This window comes from Strigops habroptila, chromosome 8 (assembly GCF_004027225.2).
Source record: "Strigops habroptila isolate Jane chromosome 8, bStrHab1.2.pri, whole genome shotgun sequence".
Lineage (NCBI taxonomy): Eukaryota > Metazoa > Chordata > Aves > Psittaciformes > Psittacidae > Strigops > Strigops habroptila.
This window is the reverse complement of record NC_044284.2, coordinates 56,959,524-56,986,642: the sequence shown is the minus strand read 5'-3', so window position 1 is coordinate 56,986,642 and position 27,119 is coordinate 56,959,524. Positions and strand designations below refer to the sequence as shown.

Sequence of the window (27,119 nt, the reverse complement as noted above, 5' to 3'; positions counted from 1 at the left end):
TCTGAAGCAGTTAAAGAATTTGGGACAATGGTCAGAAAGGAGAACTTTTTCTTATCATTCTACAAAGCAATTTTTATTCCAAAATGTGCCATAATTGTGCTGGAAACAAAGCAAATGGAGAAAGAGGATAAAGCTGAAAACAATAGATTAAGTCTTTAGAAAAATCCCCACTCCTTTCATTGCTATTAACTCTTCATTCTTCCATGATTGTGCAGTGGGTATTTTAATTGTAGTATTTTAGCCTCCCAGAAAAGCAAACCGTGGTATGTGGGGGTGTTTTAAGTAAATAGAGCATTTCTTGCATTTTTCACTCTGCAATGTATTGATTAAAGTAGGAACAGGAGACTAAGAACAAACATTGATCCAATATTAAGCAACTGGACCATGTATAGAAGTGACATCAACTGCAGTGCTGCTTCTAAGGAAAAAAAGTAAGTAGAACCAAGCAGAGTAACAGCTTCATTTCCCCTGCTGTTGGCTGCACACAGGATGCTCAGGTGCGGAACTACACATGTAATTCCCTAATCGGGAGCACAGACCTGCGTTGTCTTTCCCTACTGGCCACCCACATGGATTTGTGCACAGAACCGGTGATACCTTCTTAGTCATCCCAGATCTGCTATCTGCTTCTCTTGTCCCCGCTCCCTGTTTCCTCCCAACAAAAAGCCACCGAGAGGATTGAGTCCTCAGGTATGTGATTTAGGTCAATGATCCCGATTCTCAAGGAGCCTTTGCTTATTTTCCTTTTTACCCTTTGTTTTGTTAGGGATTGAGTTTTGCACTGAGCTTTGATGAGTTTCCAGTATGACATTAGACTTAGATAATTTATATTACAGATCAGAGATACCTTGGCTGTTAGCAGCTGATGCATTTTGGAAACTATATAATGTTTGTTCATAGAAATGTCCTATTTGTATGTTTCACGATGCTTACACACACAGAGCTCGCAGGTGTAAATCTCAGGTTACTGTTTTTCCGCACAGTTGCAGTAACAGTGTTCAGCCTGGACCCACGCCAAGTCCTGCAAAACAGGGTTTAAATGGTATATATTTCTCTTCTGGCTGTTTTAAGGCTGAGCTGCAGAGGAAGTGACTTTGCCTGCAATTTTGGGGACTCCTGGTGTGTAATCACGCTGCTCTGCTTTCAGTGGCAAAGGTGGCTGAAAGGTGGAATCGCTGCTGCTTCCCAGCAGATGTGGTTTATGCTCTCTCAGCCTGTGTTGGCCGAGGGACCTGGGCTGCAAAACGCTCACACAGCTGCGCAAGACTCCAGCAGTGAGGTGGCAAATGTGCAGCCAGGGGTTGAGGGTTGCCATAAATGCCTGATTTTAACCCCAAAGACAGTGTAGATCAAGCAACTGCTGTGAGAGCATGACGGGGGCTCATTGGAACTGGGTCTGCACAGAGTTTGGGACTCCTGGATTTACCTCCTGCTGCAAACTTGACTTGCAGCAACTTAGCGTGAACTTCTGCTGAAGGCGCCATGTTTTGCTTTGATCTACCTTAACCTCACAGCATGTATACTGAATTCAGGCAGTGAGAACTTAAATACTGTGTCCAAAGCTGTGAAAGGCAACTTCTGCAACATGGTGTTTCATCTATAAACTCCAGTGTTGTAATGTTTTGATGTGACAGCATAGCCCAGGCAAGAAATAGTACTTCAATCTTTGGGGATGTTCTTTGCTATCCTTTCCACTGGTCTTGGAGATTTTCATAGGTGGTGGTAACAAAATGGAATAAAAACATCAATCAGAGCAGAAATCTTAAGTAGTGTCTATATAAGGAGGCTCTCCTTTTCGTAGAATCACAGAATTTAGGTTGGAAGGGACCTTAAAGCTCATCCAGTTCCAACCCCCTGCCACGGGCAGGGACACCTTCCACTAGAGCAGGTTGCTCCAAGCCCCTGTGTCCAACCTGGCCTTGAACACTGCCAGGGATGGGGCAGCCACAGCTTCTCTGGGCAACCTGTGCCAGCGCCTCAGCACCCTCACAGGGAAGAATTTTTTCCTTGTATGCTTTCTCTAGTGGAAGGATCTGCATTTACATGTCTTAGTCTCTTCCTTTCTCTCCTTTTCTGAATAATTGAAGACAAATTTATCCTTTAAGTATGGCTCTTCTTTTTCCATGGTACCTGCCTGACAAGCTAAGGGCGTGTTTGTTGGTGGGAAGCAAAAGTGCTATGTGAACTTAAACTAACAACCTGTGCTTCTCTGCCTTAATATATTTGCTAGCAGAAATGGCCTTCGGTCTGTTTTGTCCTCAGGAAGCTGGGAGAGGGGTTGATTATTCAGCCTCTCTCTGGAGATTAATAATCTGGGTATATCAAGAGTTTTCAAGCTCCAGGGACTGCAGCACAGTATCAGCCTGGCTGAAGAGTCCAACGCTTGTAATCACTCCCAAGTTTCAGAGGCTGGGGAGTTTTCCCCTGTTCTCACTTCTCGGTGCGGCAACACGTTTGTATCTCTGTGACCATCCTGTGGAACTGTAGTATTTATAGGTGCTTTCTTGAGGCACATAACTGACTTAGGCTGAGGGTTATAAAACCTATATTGAAAACAAACATCATGTAGTGTCATAAAAACATCTGTGTCCAATTTTGCACAGAGACCGCTGAGGCTAATAGTTATTCATGGACTTTGGTGATGTTTCATCAGGGTAGAATATGGCCCCTAGTGTTTAATTCCCAGAAATAGACAGAATAATGTGAAGTGCCTCTTGAGGAATTTGCAGACGTCCTTCATTATGAAATTACATACATGTAGGTGCCACCCAAGAGCTTGTGTCTTGCAACAATGTCTTACTGCTTGTTAAGAGGAAGCAAAACAAAACTGAGAGCAGACAGACAAAGCTGGCAATTCTGTCAGCAAAAGTCAGTGTAGATGAGCTTTAGTCAAAGAAATATTTAGAAACAAACTGGAAACTCAGAGCATACCAAATCCTTTGAAGAGGTCATGACTGCAGCAATATGGAGTTCTGGAAACACGTTCAACTTCCACGGCAGAGTGATGGCTGATCTTTTCCATAAAGAGGAAATTTTGGCTTGAGCCTAAGATCACCACACTAGCAGATATGGCTGAAAGATGTGAGTCAGATCCTTGGCTATGCCATGGATTTGCTGCATGACTTTTGGCATGTCATTTAATGTCTCTGTGTCCATGTACCTGTAAGTGAGGACATGCATGACTTGTGCTTTTCAAGTTCTTGATCTCTTTAAGAGGAGCTTTCTGATAGTCCTTTCATACAGTGCTACCTTGCATAATCTTTATTGTAATAAAAATGTCCCTTTCTGAACCTGACTCTGTATGAACACTTGCCACCGTCCTTATCGCTGCTGCTGCTGTGTGAGGATATCAGTGAGGTTTTGTCAGTGGGTATGTTTTGACACTGAATAACAGGGATTTCTTCACACCTGGCAACTTGCCACATTGCGGTGAGGTTGATCGGTGGCATCCAGAGATGACTGCAGGCTGGACAGGGTTGTCAGCGTATTTCTGAGCAGAGCTGGGAGTGTATTTAAGATGCTAGTAGGAAAAATTCTCCCTTCTTTGCTCCTCCTTCTGCAGAAGGACATGATTCTCCAGTTTCAGGTAGAATGGAGGGGAAGGTAGGTTTTGTTATGGGTTTGTTGTTTGATTGTTTTTTAAAACTCCGGAGACTTGAACACTGAGGTGATGCAGGTTCCTGGAGAATAGCAATGAGAAAACTGTCCCAAAACCTGGGTTTGTACAGCTTAGAAGATCACTGATGTTTTATGAGTGGATCTTAAAAACAACAAAGAAAGCTGAAGGAAGAACGGAGGGAGCAGATGTTGGAGAGAGCCTTGCCCGGAGGAGTGTGGAGCGTGTTCCTCTGAAGTGAGGCAGCGCCTGAGCTCTGCCCGAGCTGTTCCCAGCTGCAGAGCTCCCCAGGACAAAGCCCCAGAGCCCTGCCTAAGCCTTTGAACTCCAAAGGAGAACTTACCTTGAAGACCCACGTAGTATGTTTTACAGATGTCTAATGTCCTTGAAGGAGCACACCAATACAAATGGTCATTTTGTCCTTGAATTCTCTTCTGAAATTCCTGCTTTTCCTACTGGTGAAACATGGTGTGTAGGAACAAACACTGCATTCATTAGAGCAACTTGTATACTGGGCGAAAAACAGAGCAACTTTTGAGCATACAGCCCCTTCATGAAGTCTGAAGTGACAGCAGCAGCCTGAGAAAAATTTATTAGGCTTTGCCTTGATTAGATGAGTAAATTTAGCAATGAACGCATGTGTTTGTTAGTTGAAGTCACTTTAATTTCATACATGAAAACAAAATGTTGTTTCAGTGTTCTGTGCTTTCCCTAGCTTGTAAATAGGTGCTGCCATCTTCCTTGCATGAAATGCAGTGTTAAATATGAAACACTGAAAATGTATTTAAAGGCTTACACATATTACCGTTTAAATGCACAAAGGTTGATACCTTTGATACTAATGAAAAATCACATCTCTTTTCTTCTTTAATTGATCTGATTGATTGGAGGGGCTAGTCTAGACTCAGTAGCTTCATGTTTTGGTTACTGTGATAGCAGCTTCAAACAGTTCCAAACCCTCTGACTGGGCTTCTCTCAACTGGGTGTTGTTTTCTGGGGCTAGTTCAGGGGGTCTTGGGAAGAAAGTTCCTTAAAATGTGTCTCTTATGTATTAAGCATCAAAGGGACTGTGGTCTGTATCTGAGCACCGTCTGTTTGAGGTGATCCGATTAATCATGCTTTAGAAATGTAATTGCCTGCTGGGATGGCAGTGCTAAAAAAACCCAAAGTGGCCAGATTCAGAGAGTGGTTAAATATTCCCTTTCATTACTTCAAGGTGTCTTTAGCTGTCTGAAAACTAAAAGGACTCGACAGTCCACATCCGCTAGGATTTCCTGACATTTCAGCTCTTGAATCTTATCTGCTGCTGTTAGTAGGGACTTCCCATGCTGAGGACTTGGCAGCAAGGTGCTGCCAAGAAGAGGCAGCTGGGCATGGCCAGGAATGTAGTGCTCTTTGCCCGCCTGCTGTGAACAGGCACCCACACCAGGGTGGATTGTCCTACACTCCGTTATACCTCCTCCTTTGCAAAATCAATACCATGTTAGTTAGCAGCCCCAAGATGGGCTGAGAGAGCTGGGCTTGTTCAGTATGGAGAAGAGAAGGCTCCGGACAGACCTTAGAGAAGCTTCCAGTGCCTAAAGGGGCTACAAGAAATCTGGAGAGGGACTTTGTACAAGGGCATGTAGTGACAGGACAAGGGGGAATGGCTTTAAACTGACAGAGGGGAGATTCAGAGTAGACATTAGGAAGAATTCTTCCCTGTGAGGGTGCTGAGGCGCTGGCACAGGGTGCCCAGAGAAGCTGTGGCTGCCCCATCCCTGGCAGTGTTCAAGGCCAGGTTGGACACAGGGGCTTGGAGCAACCTGCTCTAGTGGAAGGTGTCCCTGCCCGTGGCAAGGGGTTGGAACTGGATGAGCGTTGAGGTTATAAGCTGAAGATGACTTGTTTGCTGCCAAGTTTTATATAGTCCAGAATCTTTCTTAAGAGCTGAATAATGCGCCAGGCCTCTACCTTTCTCTTAGTAAGCAAAAAACCACCTTGGGCCAAGCAAATGATTCTACTGGGGTATATTTTGCTCACTGTGAGACTGGATTAATTGAGGTCCTTAGGAAGTGCAGAGTGAGCCATAATAATGATGTATTTTGTTCTGGGAGGAGGCCGCTTGTGTCTTCTGTTACACTTCAAACTGCTGTTGGCCCCTCTTGGGGCTGACTGATGGTGGTGGTCTCTGTTAAGCCCCTGAACTCATGCAATGCTGCTTTTCTTCTCATGCAGAGTCTTGTTAGTGGCTCTGATAAGTCACTGATCAAAGGCACCATTGAAGTTTTCCAGCATGAAATGAAGACCCTGTTTTCTGAATTTCGATTTCTCTTTCTGGCCTACCATCATCATCCCATTCTCATGTCCTACAGGGTTGTGCTATTTTACAACTGCAGAAGGATCACAGCAAAACTTTCATTGTGTGGCCTTTGTTTTCTTTTCTTTTTACAACGACGTGGTTGAAACTAGTTTCTGCAAGAAGGCTGAATAATGGCTGCAAATGAGAACAGATACACAGTTTGATAGTAGGTCTGGTGTTGATTCAGAAGTTAAAATAGGAGCTTTGTAAAGGAATAGCAGAACAAATGAAACCAGTGTTCAATGGGTTTGGTGTCTGGGGGTTTTGGTCATTTGTGTTTTAATCCCTAGCTGCCTTCTTCCCTCTGAAATAAACCTACCTGTGGTATGAGGTGCAGAAGCTGCACAGCCCCAGCTGGCTGGCGGCACGTGCCATAGACCAGTCCAGCGGCCCCTTTCTGCCCTCCTCTCCCTCTGCGGAGCTGTAATTTTGATTGTTCTTTATTCAGCTACCAATTTATGGAACTTGTAGGAGCAGACTGATTTTCCACATCTTTCTCCCCTTTCAAAATTGGTGGAAATTGGCCAGCAGTTATTGAGGGGGAAAAATGGGGAAAGAGCACAATCTGCAGGGTCTTTGTGTGTTAATGCTCAAGGATACTCTAATCAGCCTGGTTTTTTTGGTCTGAAAACACAGAGTTTGAACAAAACCCTTAATCTAAAGATCCCATGTTTAGAGTCTGTTATTACTACATAGGGTTTATAACTGTCCTTTACAAGTTGTAATCTGAAAATGTGCTTTTGTATGTCCTTTTACATCACTGCTGCTGTTGAACAACTACAGCTTTGCTCACAGAACTCTTGATGTTAAGAGAGGAAATATGTTCACTCTGCTCTTCAGCTTACACTGAAAAGTTTGGATGAGCAAACAACGAAATTATCCTAGAGTGGAGTGTTGCTTAGTATTACAAAATAGGAGTAAACAAGAAGCATGAATTGGAAATTGAATCACAGGTCCTGGTATTTTATAAAGAGTAACTATAAAGATGTTCCTGCCCCATAAAGCATCTAGAACTTGAGGCAAAAGTTAAGCGAGGTTAAATGAAGTGACTGAGGGCTTGTGGGGTGGTGGAAGGATGTTGGGGCTTATGAGAAAGAGGAAGAAAGAATAAATCCTGGACTTTTCAGTTAGGTTCAGATACCTGTTTGGCTTTAGGATCATGGACCCAACCTTTCAGAGAGGTATTTTTGGAAGTTAGAAGTCATGTTTAGATCATCCAGGGCCTGCTCCTAGGTAGTACAAGATTTGCTCCTTTCTGTATATGTTTATTTCCTCCAGTCTAATTACACGTATCCCCAGTGATTGCTTTTTTATGAATTCCCTCTATAAATGTTCATATTCTGAACCAGTCTCCCTGGGTACTCTGCTTTTAATTTGCTGCAGGGATGAACCTGAATCCTTACTTGCAGTTTCAGGCTAAGGGATGTGAGTAATGAAAGGAAAAGGATATTTTGCAAAATGTGGGACTGTGTTGGTTTGATGCAGTTCAGTTAAAATTCAGCGTGTTGGGGTATTTTTCTGTTGTGGTAGGATAAAGTTGAACCCTTTTTTTCCTCCCTTGATTTTCTTCCTGGGGGAAGAGAAGCAGGAAGGACTTCCTTTGACCAGCCCTTCCTTTGGAAAGCCCATTTTTGCACAGGCACTGACTTCCACTCTGGAGTTCCCAACGTATTTGGCTGGCTGCAAATGTGGGAAAGGAAAAAGCAGGTACCAAAGGCAAATCAAGCAAGAGTCAAAAGAAAGGCAGTCTCTTTGGTGTCACTTTCTGCATCCAGGCAGGGGGGAAGATGAAAGGCTTTCTGTATGCTTCAGTAGCCGCCTCTTTTGTTGTTCCAGGTATCGGTTTGCCCCCCGAGGAGCATAGGCACAGGGATGCTGTGGCTACTGGCTCTTGTTTGTTTATGTTCATTGGGCAGAGACATGGGAGCGGAGCTGCCTGGGCTGCTTACGGCAAAGGAAATGGATCTCAGGGGAACAATTAATTTTGCTTGGCTATTTCTGAGCGAGGTGAAACCGTAAAATGAACCTGTGTCCTCCCCATTGTTTAAAAGGGATGTATTTATTTAGTTTACATTTTAATGCACCACTGACAGTTTATGATATGAGCCTCAATGAATTTTTAATAGACAATTGGTAGAAGAAAGGTGTATAACATGGGAGATTAATAGAAAATGGTATCAGACTTGAAAAAGAAAAAGGAGGAAGAAGACAGAGAGCTGATATTTTAATTAACTGCTCCCTGCCTGTGTTGTGATCCCAGAGACATGACGACTGAGTGCCAGAAGGTGAATCTGGTTGGAAATAAAGTGATTCCAGTCTTGTATTAGAGGTGAGAAATGAGACAGTGCTTCAGTATTCTCACAGTTTGAAGAATCCGGGTTGCTGATTGCAACACAAAGCAGAGTTTATTGGAATTAAGACAATCTGCGCAGCCATGCCCCAATGTTTTGGAGAGTAACAGTAGTAAAAAATAGTAACAAATAAAATATGGTATATAAAATATAAATAATAGAAAGTAAAAATAATAATAGTAGAAGTAAATCTAGTAATCAGAGAGAGCTTTGAGCTCCTCCTCCTTTAATCATGTTCCTTTAAGAGATTAGACAGCTTAGATTCAAACAAAGGACCAAATGCATTTGTATCCTGCTTATTTTCTGGTATGGGACTGTTGGACCTTTGGGTGGGCTTGCAGATAGGGATGAGATTTTCCAGTGAGACCACTGCTGATGAGTGGTTTGTGCCCAACTTCATTTAGCAAAGAGGAGCCGCACTGGGGGAGCACATTAACACCTTCCAAACGACACCCTGGGACTGGCAGTGATGCTGCTCTCCCCCTTTTGTGAATCCTGGCAATCTATTAATTGTGCTGCTGAGGAGCAGTGTCAGGGGAACAAAGCAATCAGTGCCACCATCTGCTGTGAGCAGGTTGGTCATGGTGAAGGGGATGCCTGATGCTCCTCTCTGTGGCTGACCCCTCGCTTGTGCTTGCGTCCCAGAAATAACAGGGATCAATGCTGGACTGATGGAAAAAAGAGAGGTTTATTTTGAGGTGGAAAAGTAGGTGGTTTGACCTCTAGAGAGTAAGTCAACGGCTAGTTTTCCTATGGAAAACAAGACATTAGGACATTGAAAGAGCTAGTATAAAACTAAATACATTTTAAAAATTAAGCTTCTTATGTCTCTGTTATTATGCTAGTCTCTGCTGTCCAGATGAAGACGTGATTGTTTCCTTTGTAGTTGCCCTAACCATCTCCTTACAGCAGATATTAACATTTTACCCAGTCAGCTTCACAGTGCTCCAACTTCATTTATGCACGCATATCCAATCAGTATCTGGTCAGAGTTTCTGACTGTTAAATACAACAGATAACGAAACCCAAGTTTGCATTAAATGCACCAGAAGTGATGTGTCATAGCTGGGTTTCACAAGTTTTGGGTTTCTAACCAGAGATGTTCACAGGAAAGTCTTTTTCTGCTGATAACGGATGTTCAGTGTCTTCTCAATGACTGGTTTCTTAGTATGGCTGGTCTCTTGTAAAACTCTTGGTCTATATGGGGTCGGGTTTTCTTCCTATATTATTTCATATCTGGTTCTGAATACCTGAAAATTGTCTTCTCCCCATCCCCAGTATCTGGCTCATTTAGCAACAGAAGTGGAGTAAATGTATGTTCTCTTTGTAAAGTACATTCTAAGAGATCATACAGCCACTTAGTGATGCTTTGCAGTGTTTTCATGCTGGGTGCCAGTTCAGGGAAGCTGTATGTTCTCTGTACTAGAGAAGGAATACTTGATTCTGGCCATGTAGACCTTTCCCATACCTCACACAGTAATGCTCCTGTTTCCTGTGTAGGCACATGAATGATGTTTAATGTGGCTCCCTCCCTGACAGCAGCTCATCTAAGAAAAAAGGAAAGGAAAATAAAAGATCAGTCCCTGGAGGCTTTTTTGTGGTGTTTAATGCTTTGAAAATGTTTGCTGGAAGAAATACTGATGTAGGAATCATGTGTGCACGTGGCTTATATCAGGGAATACCTATGAAGCCCAAACCTCACTACAAGGGCAGCCAAGCAGATTGCCCAGTGAGGTTGTGCTGTCTCCATCCTGGGGTGTTTTAAGACCAGGCTGGATAAAACCCAGAGTAACCTGTTCTGACCTTACAGCTGACCCTGCCTAGAGCAGGAGGTTGGACGTGACCTTCTGAGGTCCTTTACTGCCTGAATTTTCCTGTGATCCTATTAGGTTGTGAGCAGCTTTGCAGAGGGGAAAAACAATTCTTTTCCCTGCCACCACTTCCCAGGTAAATTGGTCACTAACAAAGGTAGATACCAGTTAACCTCAGAGTCCTGTACTTCACTGGTGGTAACACTGAGCCTGAGCCATTGCTCCTGACTCTCACAGTCTGGGTATGTTCAATCTGGTTCCTAGCAGAAAATCCACTGAAGTCACCATTGCAATAGCAGTGACTGACTGGTGATCACATTGGCACTGAGGCCACAGGCTGAAGGGGCCAGATATCTGTAGGTAGCTTTATTTTGCTGCAGTGGAAAGATGCTGAGTAGTATTACAGAGCAGTGGTGATGCTGCACCACTGGCACAGAGAAATAGATCAATTAATTGCTTGAGCTCATGTCTTGCATCTTTTTCAAGCCCTAGATTAATGCAAACAAAGCAAGGAATGTGGAGTGGAAACGATTTTTAGTGTTTGGAGGAGTGCTTTATGATCATCTGCTATGGGGACAGATGTACTTAAAAACCATGAATAGATTGCACAGATAAAAACATTATTACTTAGATTATAGTATGCCAAAGGTGAGAACTGTCTGTCTTACCTGTCTGTAGGTTATGCAGCACACTTTCAGTTCCAGGTAGGCAGCAGCCTTTTGTAGCAAAAGCCTTAGAAAATTGTTTTGAAAAAGAATATCTCTGGGTTTTGAATGTCTGAAAAAAGACATAAAAAATGAATCCATGTTAAATAATGGAGGGATGAGAGTTCTAGTGAGAAGAAATTCCCATCTTTGATACCTTTTGGACTCTGTCATGAAGAATCAATGTTGAATGTGAAATGAATCCTCTCAATACAGAGCAATCAGTATTGTCCTTGGCAGGATTGAATGCAATGGAGCTCTTCTGCACTGCGTATGTTCATGCCGAGTAATTGGTTTTTTTTCCTTGCAGCAAAGAAAACTTGTGCTGAGTCAGATTTCACTTGTGACAACGGCCACTGCATCCCAGCCAGGTGGAAATGTGATGGTGAAGAAGAATGTCCTGATGGGTCAGATGAATCAGAAGCAGCATGCAGTGAGTAGCATATGTTGTCTTATCAAAACAGAGAGAAACTGGAGGTGTTATTCCCAACACTTACAGGATGATCTGTCAACTTTTGCTTGTATTAGAACAGAAATTAAAGACACACAAAAGATTCAGGTCATTCAAATCAGGTGGTTTCCAAACTTAAAAATGTACCAGTTTTCCAGACTGTGATACAGGCAGCACTGTCTAGTACCTTTCTAGTGTATTCCTGTATGTAACAGGGTTCAAAACATCTCTAGCTCTGTTAAGTTTATCTGGTTGTAGGGCTCATGATCAGCAGCAGTGCATGAAGATTCACACTCACCTGGGATCAGGCCTTTTGGAATCTTGGATTTGTAGTGTTCTGTGCAGTAGCATACTGGGATTTATCATCACTGCAGACAGCACTTCTGTCACTAGAGAGGAACTTCACAATGTTGGAGCATTGCTCAATTTTAATTGTTTTCGCCTCTGAGAACAGATGAAGAAGAAAGTAGCAGATGAAAGATGATGTAAAGTAACTAAAGCTGAGAATAAGTATGACAGATGTTAACTGCAGGTAACACCTTTTAAAAACCCATTGATTCCGTAAGTAAAAGAATATGCTTCATTTTCATGTAGCACATCTAATCTCTGAGGAGGTCCATTTGTGCTCTGTTGTTCTAGAACTGCAAAGGGATGTCTGATGTTGAGTTGAAGGGAATCTCAGGGATATTCTAATGAAAACACTAACTAATATGCAGACTTCTATTTGTGTGCTTACTTATGCCTGCAGATTTGTTCTTGGGCAGACCAAGAAATTAGTACAAGGCATTCTATTGAATTTCCAGTCATGTACTTCACAAATATATTCGCATGAGTCAGAAGCAGTGTTGGAGGAAGTATTTTATTGGATTTCACCAGAATGGGTCACATAAAGGACTTAAAAATTAACCATACTTTCATTTTTAAGCCTAGTACCAGTCCTGCTTTCTCCCTAATTAATGAAGATGAATGCGCTTTTCTTGCATAAAATAGAGTCATTTTGGCAGCCATATTCAGGCTACAGAAAAAAAATCACTTCAGCAACTACATTAACATATTTGTGTTCTGTATTGGTTGGTCTTTCACCCTGCATCCTTCTTAGTCAAAAGCTATCCTATTAATGCTACTTCTACTACCTAATTGTTTGGAGGGGGGCTGAATAAATAAGCATTTCCATTCTCTGCAGTCGTTGTCTAAATCTCTCATCAGATGCCATAGCACGGACTGTGTATAGGCCATGCAGTGCTGAGACCACTGACAACTTCTTTTACTCATCTTCCTTTCCTTTTGTAGCCATTTGACCTTCTGTTTTTCCCCACACTTATTTCATCGTCTGTGGACATTGGCCTCTCTGGGAATCTCCAGGGAGACCTTACAGCAGCTTCCAGTACCTAAAGGGGCCTGCAAGAAAGCTGGAGAGGGACATTTTACAAGAGCATGTAGTGACAGGACAAGGAGGAATGACTTTAAACCGAAAGAGGGGAGATTTACATTAGTCGTTAGGCAGAAGTTGTTCCCTGTGAGGTTGCCGAGGCGCTGGCACAGGGTGCCCAGAGAAGCTGTGGCTGCCCCATCCCTGGCAGTGTTCAAGGCCAGGTTGGACACAGGGGCTTGGAGCAACCTGCTCTAGTGGAAGGTGTCCCTGCCCATGGCAGGGGGTTGGAACTGGATGAGCTTTAAGGTCCCTTCCAACCCAAACCAGTCTGGGATTCATTCTACAATTAAAACTTAAGTATTGAGAAGATGCATGAACTTGTGTCTTGATATTCGCAGGATACTTGATGCAAGCCTGTGTCTGACTTGTGGCTAGCTCACAAGAGAAGCTAGTGTTTCTGTCTGTACCAATTAAAAGCTTGCCTTCGAATCTTAAGAATAACTGCAGGTAGAATTTTGGAACTTTACTTGTTTTATAGGATTATTCAGATCTGAAGTTCACACTTAATCAGATGAAGATCACATAGTTTTAATCTTATGACTGTTGATAGCTATAGGCTTTAATTTGCATGCTCAGGACATTCTTTCCAGATGTTTTGTATCTTGTCAGTGTATGTGTCATCTTAAAGGCTGATCCAATCTGCTCTGTGGGGAAACAGAATTAAGTTGGTAATGTATAAGCACAGTGCTGGTTGTGGGGTTAATTCACATATGCCTATAAGACTTCTACCATCACTGGTCAAGACAGCAGTGAGTTATAAACCTGGTGGGCTATTACACAAGAAACTGGAATGATAGTTTTTAATTTGCTTTTAATTTTGTACCCTTAATGTAAAAGACCTAGCTCTTCTTGTGTGTAAATGTTAGTTAAGGGCAAAGAAGAGGCTATAATGGGAGACAGAAAGTGTAGTGAGAGGTAAAATGTATAGTTGAATATTCCTGTATGGTTTCTCCCTCCAGTCCCATTTTGTTTCTTCTTAATGAACCGTTCAAGGCTGAACTTTCTCCCTGTCGCTAAGGAGTGACTGCAGGCCCCCATGACTGTCTGGTTTTCCTGCACAGCCCTTTGGAGGAGCCTACATTGCAAAGTTTCCCTAGGGAATGGGCAGGTTGGGAAATAGAGGTTTCTTATCTCTGGCAAGAACAAACTGCTTTATAAAATCATTTTTTTTTAGACAGGCCACGTAGTTGCCAGCACCTCTGCTAGGATCTAGGGTTATTCCTCAACTAATGTCACACTGGGACATTGTCCATAGTCCATCCAAACCAGAGAGGTTAATAGCATTGGTAATGCTGACTGTTGCATTTTTAGGAGTATTTCCATCTCAGAATGTGATGAAAACAAGGCAGTTCCTCTCAGCCTCTAGGCACCTGCTAAGTGGCTATTTTCTGAATGCTTTTGTGGTGTGTTTTTTAAATACATTGTGCCCTCTTATTGGTAGTTAGAGATGTTGTGTCCCCATCTCTAATGTTTAGTTAAAGGTAACAGCTTATGGTTATCTTTATTTTATTTTCTTAATAATCTCACTACAAGGCCAAAACATTACTTGGCTTTTTCTGTTTCCCAGATCACTGACGTTACTCAGCTTTGTACTTGACAAATCCTCTCCAGGGTTGTTATGCATCCTCAGGTGTTCAGGACAGCATGACCTCTCTCCCATCGGGTAGGTGAGGCAGCATCACAGGCTGGCCTGACTTCTCTTGCACCTGGATGTCTGGGGCTTTTTCTGCTATTTGTGCTATTTTTGTTTTATTTTTGTAGACTGCATTTACCTCAAGCCACTGAATGTGGCTGGGAGTGGTAGTGTAAGGGTATCTTTTGAGTTCAGCTGAATTCTCAGCTGATGAGGGCTATAGGATTTCTCCCTGTTGTGGGTTTTGGTCCTAGCTAAAGGTTGATTAATTTCTAGGATGGGCTGATTTTGGAGAAGATGGTTACCAGGCTTTTGGTTTTAAATTGGTTTTGGTAAGAAACTGCTTATATTTACTCATTTTTCTTTGAGCCAGATCCTTAATCTAAACATGCTCTCACATCTATAGGTTGGCCCAAGTGAATTATTCATGTAGCATGTGAGTGTCACCACTAAACTTCAGTGTTCTGCCATCTGTCAGTTTTCAGTGTTATTATCTGGCTGCTGAATTTATTTTGTCTCATTTAATTTATATTAAGGTTTCAAAGAAGTGTGTCCCCCTCTTCTGTGAGCTGATCTATTCAGGGGCATCTTGTGGGCTGGATCTGTTCTCTCTGGAGTCATCACGAGAAATACTGTAGCTTGGGGGGGAGATGTGTTTTGTTATGGTTTTTGTTTCTGTGTGGAAGCAGAATGAGCCCCTAAATCAAGAGAAGCAAAACCATGTGAACTCAGAAATTAGCGCTATCTACATGGGGTGGAAGGGATTGAATTTGCCATTTAAGAAGTTGTGTTGATTGAGACTGGGGTGGGAGAAGAGGGAGGAGGAATTTACTATTGAAGAGAGAAAGTTATTTTGAGAAACATACTTAATAAATTAAAAGAAATGGGATGGTGGGTGAGAGGGGACAAAAACCTCACGATTTAGCTGTGCTGCAGTGGTGCTGCTGGTGGGGAAGGGGTAGAGTTTGTACTTGGGCCTGCCAGCTTCCAGCCTCATCTTCCATCACAAAGCCTCTATAGATTCAGCAATTGCCTGAGCTAGACCTCTGTTCAGGAGAGGTTGGCTGCTGATACACAAAGCAAATGAACCACATTGGCCTTGCAGGATACATGCCAAGAAGGGAAGAAGCAGGCTTGTCCTCCTGTCTGACATCAGCCATTGCTGCTTCTCCCTGCCTGCCGAGAGGCAGAGCCTTGTGGGTGCAGAACTGCTGCTGCTGGAAGGCGCTGGAAGATAATGGATTTCATCTTCCCCATGCCAGCTTGCTAGCATGCAACGAGCTCCCCACAAATCGGTTAAAAGGATAGCAAAGTATCTGGAAGTGGTGGGAGTAGAGTTAGTGCCTCTGTCAGCCCAACGCCTGCAGCTCACACGTACCTCACCAGCAGCTGTTTTGGGATACAGAAATATTTTTGACCTCAGAGTAGGCTCAAACGCGGAGAATGTGGTAACTGTTTGCTGCAAGGTTATGCAGCAGCAGGCCTCTGGTAACTGCAGGAGGTCTTTGGTAGCCCACATGTACTCTCCCATTGGAGAGCCCACCATGGCCAGAGCCCTGGCCTTGTTCTTCATTGCTCTCGCTAAAAGCAACCCAGTGTGGCTTGATGATCACCCTGGAGCTGTGGTGCAGCCGCTGCTGATATACACAGGCATTGCTTATGCATATGAAAAGATTCCTCACCTTTTCCTATCCAGTTTCTTGAAGCTGAGAGAGGGGGAAGGGAAGTAATTTTTCTTACTGAGCTAAAAGAGACCTCCAGCAAAATGAATGTTATCCACCTAATGCTGTTCCAGCACAGGTACTGAATCATTCTGCTTTTTACAAGAAGGAAATGTTAAATTTCCCTCTGAAGTATTTTGATTATTTAACCAGAGACTTCAACAAAAAAAAAAAAATCTCTAGAGAAAAATAAAAACAAAAGCTAACAAACAGTAACAGCACTGATGGGAACACAAATTAAAGGGATGGAGCAAGTGAAAATCTAAGCTGGCAAACTCTTGCCTTAGGACACTGTATATATAATGAGATGGAGGAATGCAGGCAGCATAAACTCACCACTTATTTCTCTATCAGATATGTGACATTCTCCTAGTTAAGCGCAGAAATTATTATACAGAAAGGTATAGTAGGGTGTTACGAGAGGAAAAAAAAGAGGAGGGGAAACCTGAATTCATATTGCATTTAATAGGCTGGTTTTCATATGCAGCAGTCCTGGAAATAGATTTTTAAATGGAGATGGAATATAAAATCAAACCCTGAGCATTGGTTTGAAATAGAGTACCAGTTCTTTTTTATTTTGTAGTGCATGTCACGAGTTGTTCAGGGAGCTGTATCCAAACTTGACAGTCATATTTTTAATGGGTATTTTCCGTGGGTTTAGGCACTTTGTGTGCTGCTGCCTCGTATGCTGATCTCTCGCTGTGGTGATCAGTTCTGTCCTCATTGTCTATTAAGTTGCCCAAATGCAAAATTCTCTAATTATTGGTGGTGTTGATGGTATTGTTCATCCCAAATGTACAGTTGTCTCCTAGCTCTACATTTGCCCCTAAGGATATTACATCTCTCTTACTCTTCCTTGATACAGATCTCCTGCATGACTGAGTTTGGTGACATTACTGTGCTTTTGTGGAAAGTGGAAAAAAATTAATATACTATTCCCGTATTCCCTGCCCTTGGAGAATTTATCCTGGAGAAGGGTGGACTGTCTCCTTCAGGGCATCACATACACTGGCCATTGAACTTCAAGTAGCAAAATCAAAAACTAGGTCAAATCAGGCAGTAGGACCTGGGGCAGTAACAAAGAGGATTTTTTTTTTCCTTGTTGTTTTGGTGCGGGGGGGGGTTTCCCAACATGAAGAGCACATCTGTTTGTATATATGTGATAAGATGGTAGGGGATTGTAAATGCAGTAGAATGTGAAAATTAAAGACCATTTTGTTGGATTAATTTGTTACAGATCATTCAGGCAATTGAATAAGATGATGGTAATGTCAGATGTACAGGTATGCATTTTCACAGCACTCCCACTACACTAACTGGCTGTTGCGAGTACAAAATACAGGAACTTTAATAGTATTGTTGCTGTCCTGCTGCAATTGTTCCCCTGTCATTGTCCCTGCTGAGCTGTTGGGATCACTGCTGAATTACAGCAGCTCAGGAGTGCATCTGTAAAACAAAGGACAAGGTACAGGTTGAGGAAGCACTTCCACAGCTACAGGACCCTCCCAGTGACAAGGCACAAAGGAGGCAGTCTCATTTCCCAGATGCCCAGACTGGTTTGTAAGGCTAATGGCGAAAGCTTTGATTTGTCAATGTGACTAGATTTACTGAGACAGAATAAAATGAAAACAGCCATGATCATCTCTCCATGAAGTCATGGAATAATTTAAGACAGACGGGACCTCTGGGGTCATCTAGTCCAATCCCCTGCTCAGAGGGGACTCCTGTCCTCATGTTTGACCACTCTTATTAATGAAAAAAAATCAGTATATCTCATCAGACTTTCCTTTGTTGCAGCACATGTCTGTCACCTCCCATCCTATCACTCTGCACCTCTGAGAACAGTCTGGCTCCATCATCCCTACTCCCTCCCATTTCATAGTTGGAAGCAACAACAGAATCTTCCTTTAGCCTTCTCTTCTGATGGCTGAACCAATACTGTTCCCTCAACCTCTCCAGGATACAGTTTTTGTCTTGTTCAATGACACAGTTCTACAACCAGGATGCAGGTTTTGCATTTTTCACTCACCTCTGTAAAGCTTCACCACATCCAAAATATAACTTAAAAATTAATTCATTCTTATGTCTTTAGTATGCTACTCTAGCTTCCAGGTCTACTTAGCAGAGGGCACCAGGCTCTTGAAAATTCCTTTCCATGGAAGTGTTTAATGGTACACTAGAGATGGGCAAGTCCTGTTGAGGCCTGTTAGCAGACTAGTAGTTCCCTATGGATCCCGACTTACAGTTCCATGCAAATTTTTGGAAGTCCGTTTTATCCTAAGTGTCTATAACTCTTCAAATTCTCAGAAATGCTCCTTCACTCCTGGTTTAATTGTCCTGGCTCAGTCACTGTACGCTTGCTTCCCAAGTGCCTCTGGTTCCTTGACTAGTGTAACTGCTTTGAATGCCTCTAGCTGTGTCCTTATGGAGCAACCCCAAGTTGACCTCAATATCCCAAAGGGCACAGAACTGTAGGGATTAACACAAGAAGTCTTTGTCAGGGTAAGGAACCAAATCTAGTTTTTCCTGCATCCTGTTCCTTTTCTTGAAGTGTGAAATTATCCTTTTACATCAAAGGAAATACAGTGAACTCAAAACCAAGCTGTTTATCCTTCGTAGTAGGATAACTTTATCTGTGGCTCTTGGGCAGTGAATTATATCTCCTTTTTGATGATTACATGGTTTTGGTGATCTCAGCATTTTACTTACCTAAAGATGTAAATGAATTTGGGGTTTGTAATGATTGTGCTCCAATTCTGCTGGTGCTAAAGAGTTTTAAGTCATACCTGTTCAAAAGAAAATGTGTTTTTCCTTGAAGGGAAGGTATCTGTATCTCAGAGGATCTCTTCAGAGGGCTGAGTCCTATAGGAAAACCAATAGAAAATACCTATTGGGTTTTATCTGATGTTTTTATTGTTCTTTTCCCAAGCAGTGTTACCTTGTGAGAAAGTGACTTTTTCATGTAGCATTGTAAGCTTCGACATTCATTTGCAGTGTGTTCCCATTCCTCAGCTTGACTTCGAGCTGTTGCTACTTGACTGCTACAAAGATTTAGACATTGCAATTAAATATTTTTCCTATTGGTGTAATGCGTTCATGCAGCTCATAAACAGGAACGGTCATAAAAGGGTTTGATGCTGCCTTTTTATGGCTATAATTAATCTTGCTGTTATTTCAATAGCAGAGAATAGCAGGAAAATGGAAGTCGAGCATGTGAAGCTCTTGTATGTGTAATTATTTACTGGCTATAAATATTGAACTACGGAAAACTGAAGAGGTTTCCAGGAATCTCAAGCAGCTTTTCATTGCTTAGCGCTTTTGGTTTTGCCATTCTCTTGCTGTTTGCTCCATGAAATTCATGTTACCTGATTTTTCTATTTATAATTTTGCTTGTTTATTGGGGAGGGGGAAATCAAAAGGAAATAATTTCTGGGAATCAAAGGCAAAACATAATTTGAAACTTGAAATGTCGTGCTAACTGGGTGAAGCAGTATTGCGCTGCAAGAGCACAGAAAGCAAACCTTTACTTCTTTCTTAAATGGGTGAATTACAGTGTGAGGAAAATAGGTGAACATCAAATGACTATTTTAACATTTTTCACATTTAAATAGCTTCTGTGTTTTAGTATCATAATGAATCGTATATTGAAGCTGTGATTCCTTGGTTCCACCACCTTTTCCTTGATAGATACTTTTCCTCTCTTTCTCCATTTCTACAGTTGTAGGATTGTGTTTTCATTCAGGACAAACTCCCACTGAAATAATTTGAGGTTTTAATAAGGGTCTCATGACATTCCATCCTGCTTCCTTGAGGATTAGGATCATGATTAAGAGTGGTTTAACATGCAGTCTCTGCATGCTTTGTAATTTAAACCTTGCACTGGAGATTTCCAATTCTCTGAAATGCTTTCAGTCAGACTGTGCTTTGGGGTGAGGCACGGACACTGACAGCACTGCCTGCACGTCTGAGGGTAGTGAGGGTAGTGTGGATCTTCACCCTGTGCATCTCTGGGATGCAATGAGCTTCTATAGCTGCCGAGAGCTTTAATCAGGGCTTTGCTTTAGCAGTAGCTTCTAGCCTCCTTTCTAGGGACGCTGTATTTGAAGAGACAGATTTCAGCTCACCCTTTCCATCTCATATTTTAATATATTAAAACATGGTAATCCTTTGCATTAAAATACAGAGGACTTCGCTTAGTAGCTTTGTTAGACTGCACATGCTTACACGTTCCCATAAGAATGGACTCATGCCAGTTATTGTATCATTTTTCTGGCTTACACTGCTAGGGTAGTCATCTTACCATGTCATTTGAGTTCTCCAAGTGTACTGTTGTACGAGACTCAAGTTATTGTATGAAGACTGTGAATTCTCTGTTTTGGCATAGAGGTAGCAAACACCAGTCATTTTAGCATAAACATAACCGTGCTTCTCCTGTTTTGTTGCGGGTTTTTTGCACAGGGAGAAGCATGTCTAGCATGTTTGACAAAGAGTGAGTGCATTTCTAGCCATTGTGTGTGCATTTATATGGGGAGAATTATACATGTGTATTTAGAAATGCACATGTGCACACACACACAAGATAATGGTGTGCTGCTCAAGCATTTCTGCAGGTATATTGGCCCTGTGTGGAATGTGAATGAGAAATAGCAATTAACATACTGAATTCTGCTAGAATTTATATGTTTCTCCTTCAGTTTCTGCCTGTAGACATGTTGCAGGTGTCAAAGTTGGAGCTGAGTTGTGTGAACCAGCAGGGGTATTTGTAATGAAGTAAAGGTGTAGCTGGTAGGGAAAAGCCTTTTCTTCTCAGCCACAGGTCTACTCACCAGTATTCTTGTGCAACAGCCTGAACACATTCAATTAAAATTGCCGTGTAAGCTGCCTGTTCCATCCTCCGAAGATAAAAAACAGGTGGGGGTTTCTTTGTATGTATATAAAAGGTGAAATGTTCATTCTGAGATGAGAAACGGAATTATTTAATAGCAGCAGAGCCTTTTCAGACTTACTTTTTTGCACATGTAAGAGTGAGGACATATTAGAAAGTATTAAGTCTACTCTTGTCTACTGAATCCCTTTTTTTGCCCCGAGTTCTTCATGTTCTGTTGGTCCCTTTGAGCACCAATTCATTCACCGATACTTTTAATACCTCAGAATAATTGTCACCTGAGCGTGAAAAAGCAGCATTTTCATTTGGTTTTGCCTTTGTGGCCATGCAGATGTGACCAACGATGGCAGAGGATGGCTGGAGGTGGCCTCACGTGCAGTGAGATGCTGTACTCAATTTTTCCTTCATGGTATGAAGTTTTAAAAAGCCCTGGATGCTGTTAGGTGCATTCAAGCCTTTTGATAGGGGAGGAGGAGACACCATAACAGAACAGGCAGAAACCAGGTGAAATACCAATGTTGCAACATATTTAGCCAAGCTCTTGATTTGAATAAAAAAAATAAAGGTGCGGACTTCAGGTAGCAGGAAAAAGCGTTTAATGATAAATTCTGGCAGTTTCCTGGAGACCTGTACAATTTTTCTTTCTGTGATTTTTATCACTCAGCAGGTTTCATTATGTTTGCTCATCTAGGGACATTTTGTGCCTTTGCTTTCCCTTTTGATAAGAAGGACCTTTGCGACCATAATCTCTCTTACAAATGGGCATGGTCTCAGTGCTGCTTGACTCCTTTATCTTTTGTATAATTCTGTCCCCCTAGCGTTCTGTGGGGTTTTTTCTTCCCTGTTTTGATTGGAATCAGAGTAATCTCTGTGAACGAGAGAAAGAAAATGAGCCTGGGAAGAGGGAAGATGAAAGAGCAGCTGCAGCTACAGAGGCTCAGAGAGCCCCACGGGTGATGCTGGACTCTTAGCCACAGTTTAGAAACTTCTGAAGAGGCTGTTTTCTCATCGCAGTTTGTAACCAGCAGGCTCTGGATGGAGCCCAGTGTGTGGCCTGTGAGCATTCCTCCTTCCCAGTGCCCAGGGTACAGAATTGCCTCTTGTTAGCCAGAGAAAAAAAGGGAAGGAGCCAGCACATGCACTCGTACATGAACCCCCCCAGTCTCATTTGTACTTGGGCATCTGCAGAAGTGATGCTGATTCCCCTGGACCCAATCTTCCCTGAAATGTTCATAGAATCATAGAATGGTTTGGGTTGGAAATGACTTTAAAGCTCATCCAGTTCCAACCCCCTGCCACGGGCAGGGACACCTTCCACTAGAGCAGGTTGCTCCAAGCCCCTGTGTCCAACCTGGCCTTGAACACTGCCAGGGATGGGGCAGCCACAGCTTCTCTGGGCACCCTGTGCCAGTGCATCAGCACCCTCACAGGGAACAACTTCTGCCTAACGTCTAATGTAAATCTCCCCTCTTTCTGTTTAAAGTCATTCCCCCTTGTCTTGTCACTACATGTCATTGTAAAAAGTCTCTCTCCAGCTTTCTTGTAGGTCCCCTTTACATATTGGAAGACTGTTACAATATTGGTACATGTGTGGCTGTCCTGGGCTGGCATCAGCCGCATAGCACCCGCTCTGCTGACAGAACACTGTTGTCTGAGGAAGAGGTGGTGACTGTTCAATTAGCAGCCTGACATGGTGGATAACTCCAATGATGGACACCTCCCTATGACCCTGACCTCTCTGACTTGTGTGTTTAATGATAGTCCAGCTTTTCAGAGCAGGGTCTGAAAATTTGCTCTGCTTATCAACTACCTGTACATATAACCACTGATGTTTCACTTTTGAAATACTCAATTGCTGGTATGCTTGGCAACAGCAGGTTAATCAAGCAGGTTGCTTTGGCTGAAAATGGCTGGGAGGAAATCAAGACAAAAACCTGTCAGTAAAATTTTCTAATCTTCTAGATGTCCCAGAGTACACCAAGCTTTTGTATAGTTTATGTGTAATGAAGAAAAAACCCACCCTGTAATAATAGGTTTAATTAAATTTTTCTGCGAGGAAGAATTGAAGTGGAAGAGGTAATTCAAATGTCTCAACCAGATACAATGTTTTGTTTTTTACAAAGGAAAAACATGTCTAAGTTTCTAGTAAGGCTTTTGATTATTTTAATCAATGGTTTCTTCCCAGCTTGCACAATATGTTCACTTAGAAGAAACAGCAATGCTGTGGAAGATCACAATAGAACAATTTATGGGTTTTCTCATAATTAAAGTTCCATTCTGTTTCCATAATTACCTGACTGCTTATCTGATGTGAAACCTGGAGAAACAGTTCCTGGTCCGTTATATTCAAGCCAGATAGCAAACTAAACTGCTTTAAAGGGATTAAAACCCAACATGTTAAAATCACATCTAAATCCTTTTCGCATTTACGTGCGACGAGCCCCTTCTAAATTGCACTTTACAAGCACTTTACAAACTGTGATTAAACTTGGTGGTTATTTCAGCACCAAGAGGTGTGTGAGGTGCTTCAGAAAAGCAGAGCAGACACAGGTCCTGTAGTAGCATTCACCCTTTCCTTTGTAATTAAGTAATTGCATTTGCAACAGAGCAGTGCTGAAGCCAGTGGGGTTCTGCTCAGACCTCTGCAGCTGCCTTCTAGCACAGAGCTTGTGGCCATGGTAAAGTTAAACAGACAGGGACTTGAAGAGTGGATTTTGTTTCAGAACACACCAAAGTAAAGCAAGACGACTAGTGAAACCAAGTAATAGTGAGAGTGGAGAAAAGGTTGTAGTAATAAGGTCAAAGGGATCTCTTATCTGAGGGCAAGCATGGCTTGAGGGTTAACCTTATATTTACACATAGATATATTGTTTTATTAACAAGATTATAATAGGTCTGGCAAAAGTTACCTATGAAGGGTGGATTTGAGAAAGAGAAAGAGCACAAGCGGGAAGTGTGAGAGGATGCTCTGTGCAAAGGGCAGGGTGAGTGTAAGTTAAGGTAGGAGGGCAAAGGGAAGGGATGGAAGAAACAGGAGTCTGGTGCCAGTGGTGCAGCACAATTTCTTCTGCTTTCCACACTGAGGTAGTGGTAGGAAATAAGATAACTGGACTGTGTTTCTCAGGGGACTTGGATGGCATTGCTTAAGAAGGTTGTGGAGATGCAGGTCTGGCAGTCAAGAAACCTGTTTTTTTTTCTTGAGTTACCCTTTTGTAGGAAGTGTAGGCAAGGAGTAAAGCCTGACTGTTCTGAAGTGCCCAAGGAAATGGCTATAGGCTGTGGGCTGAGACTTCTGAAAAAGATTATCAATTTTTAAATGCACCTTTTTTTGGATCTTAAGTGTAGGCAGTTTCTTCTAAGCTGAATGCCCTAAATTAATGGCTTCTAGGAAGCAATTTCTTTTGCAGCCATTACTTCTGTAGTGCTAGTGGGAACGGGGCATCTGGCCATGCTCATGCTTTAATATCATGCACGCATGCATCAGTACTAGTTTAGTGAGGGCAGTGAGGTGCACAGGCTCTGACAAAAACTGAGCTCAAGGAACAACTTCAAAACCATCCACGTAAAGTTGTTCTGTTTTGGTTTGGGTTTTTTATAGTGGGAAGTCTGAATCCGTGCAGCCTTCAGGCACGGATCATCCCTTCCATGTGTGCTCTCGGATTTTGCATCTTACTGTTCTAATGCATGCTGTAGCTTGTCCTGAATTTTAAAGGTACTATTGCTGCTTCCAGCTGCTGATGGACTGGGAGCGTGGATTTTTGGTTTGCCAGGAAGTCAGCACATCACTGCAGAATAGCAGTATGACATTGTCTCGATACCAGTCATGCTCCATCGTTGAGCGTGTTTTGAACTATCCCTTGTTGCTTTTAATGAGCCAGTAATCTTGCTTGTGAAGTGTTTCAGCAGTATTGTATGTCAGGATTATGGAGAAAAAGCAGAATTTTGATTGTTCTTTTTCCTTCCTTTCATTGCCAAACTGTGCTGGCGTAAACATTACACCTGGTTTATTTGAAATGCAGAATTATCCTTTTAAATTATGCTTGCAATGAAAACCAGAAAAAAAGTAGCAGATCTAAGCTGTTGGTGGCCTCGGATCACTGGGGCCTGAATTCTGAGCACAGTTTGAGTCCTAATGTGCAAGATTTTCTGTTTATCTAATAGTGGCTGCTGCACTGTGCTTATGCATACCAACTTCTATACACACGTGTGCCTAAGTTCTGCACGACAGTTTCTTTCCACAGACTAGTGAGCAAGAAGTTTCCATGTGTGTGAGGTGTTTTCTTCACAAGATGGGCGCCCATCATATTTTCATCATATGGTATAAAATATTTATGATTGTTTTTAAAGGTTGGCTTCAGGAGACTGTGATGTGACTGCCTTTAGTAACATAAATCAAAGTCCTTTTCTTTTTGCATATATTTAAGAAGCTATGAGGAGTTATTAATGGCGATTTCTAAATACCAGGGAGACGGTCACTGCAAAAATATTTCAAAGGCAAATAGCTTGAAGCTGTAGAATGACGTCTAGAAAAGGCCAGGTTTTGTTTAAATTAAAAAGTAATCCCTGTATACCTAATAAATGAAGGACAGATCTCTAAAATCGTGAAAAAGAATTAAAAATAAAAAATAAAATTGTCTGGGATTTAGGTTCCCAAGAAAAGTGTGCTCAATGATAACGCAAAATCAAGAATGCCACAACTGTGGGATCAGTTCTTACCTTTCCATAACCTAAGAGTGATTCTGCATATTCTTCTCCTTCACTTGGCTTTTTTCTTTCATCCATCTCCTATGGTCCTGGCTTGGAAGAAGTGTTTTTTTCCAAAAAGTGTCAAGCAGCTGCCACTCGAAGCTGTTGTGTAACATATGTCCCAGAAGGAGTGAATACATCCCTATCTGCTCATCAAATATTATGAGAACTAGGGCTGATGTTTCTGGATTTCAAGAGATGTTTTCTCTCCTACTGAGCCAAAGGAAAAATTCTGATAGTTCAAACCCACGCATGTGCTGACTTACTTCCTCTGTACAGTCATTACTTAACCAGTTTCCCAAACCTCAGAGATCTTTAGAGATCAAAACTGACTGGATGGGGAGGATGGAGAGGAGGCGAAGGAGGAACAGTAGCATGCAATCCTTGAGTGCAATGATTCAATGCACATGGCAGCCATGGACAGCACATGCCAATACATGCAATAGATGGATGCACAAATCTGTCTTAAAAACCATTTGCTGTGCCTGGAGCTCCTGCACATTGTGCAGTGGGTACATGCTGTCAGCTAAAACCATATTATGAACTGGACCTAGACAGCAGAGAGACTGGACACAGCAAGTCAGGTTGTTCTGTTGTTTGAAAGTCAATGAGAGACTGTTATAACCTCCTGTTGAATATGCTCACAGAGCTTGATTTTCTCTATATCCTGGTTTGTGAAGATTAGGCAATATTTCAAAGTAGTGCTGGAAACTGGATGCAGGGGCAACTTACAGGCTGGTTTTGGTCTTTTGTGTGGCCTCATGTTTTACCTTTGTTGAAAAGGCTGATGTAATCAAGTAATACATTTGAATGTTATGAGCATGCTTCTCCAGGCATAGTCAGCCAGGATATTGGGGTTGTTTCAAACAGTAATAGAGTCATAGAATCAACTCGGTTGGAAAAGACCTTTAAGATCACCAAGGCCAACCATTACACCAGGACTGCCAAGGTCACCGCTAAACCATGTCACTGAGGGCCTCATCTACACGGTTTGTGAACACTTGTGACTCCACCACTGCCCTGGGCAGCCTGTTCCAATGCCTGACCACCCTTTTGGTGAAGAAATTTTTCCTAATATCCAATCTAAACCTCCTCTGGTGCAACTTGAGGCCGTTTCCTTTTGTCCTATCACTTGTTATCTGGGAGAAGAGATCAGCCACCTCCTCACTCCCATCCTCCTGTCAGGCAGTTGTAGAGAGCAATAAGGTCCCCCCTGAGCCTTCTCTTCTCCAGACTAAACTCCCCCAGGTCCCTCAGCCGTTCCTCATCACACTTGTGCTCCAGACCCTTCACCAGCTCCGTTGCCCTTTTCTGGACCAGCTCCAGCATCTCAATGTCTCCCTTGTAGTGAAGGGCTCAGAACTGAACACAGGATTCGAAGTGCAGCCTCACCAGTGCTGATGGATATTTTATTTTGCTGATTTTACA

The 27,119-nt window shown here is 42.4% G+C and overlaps 1 protein-coding gene across 3 annotated transcripts in view; it reads left to right on the top strand.

The window, feature by feature from the left end:
• Positions 1 to 27,119, top strand: part of LRP8 (LDL receptor related protein 8) — a 190,963-nt gene that overhangs the window by 104,190 nt on the left and 59,654 nt on the right. For all 3 annotated transcript variants that reach the window (XM_030493884.1, XM_030493886.1, XM_030493887.1), the window contains exon 3: positions 11,134 to 11,256. In XM_030493884.1, coding sequence (XP_030349744.1) covers positions 11,134 to 11,256 — 123 coding nt within the window. The remainder of the gene's footprint in view (positions 1 to 11,133; positions 11,257 to 27,119) is intronic.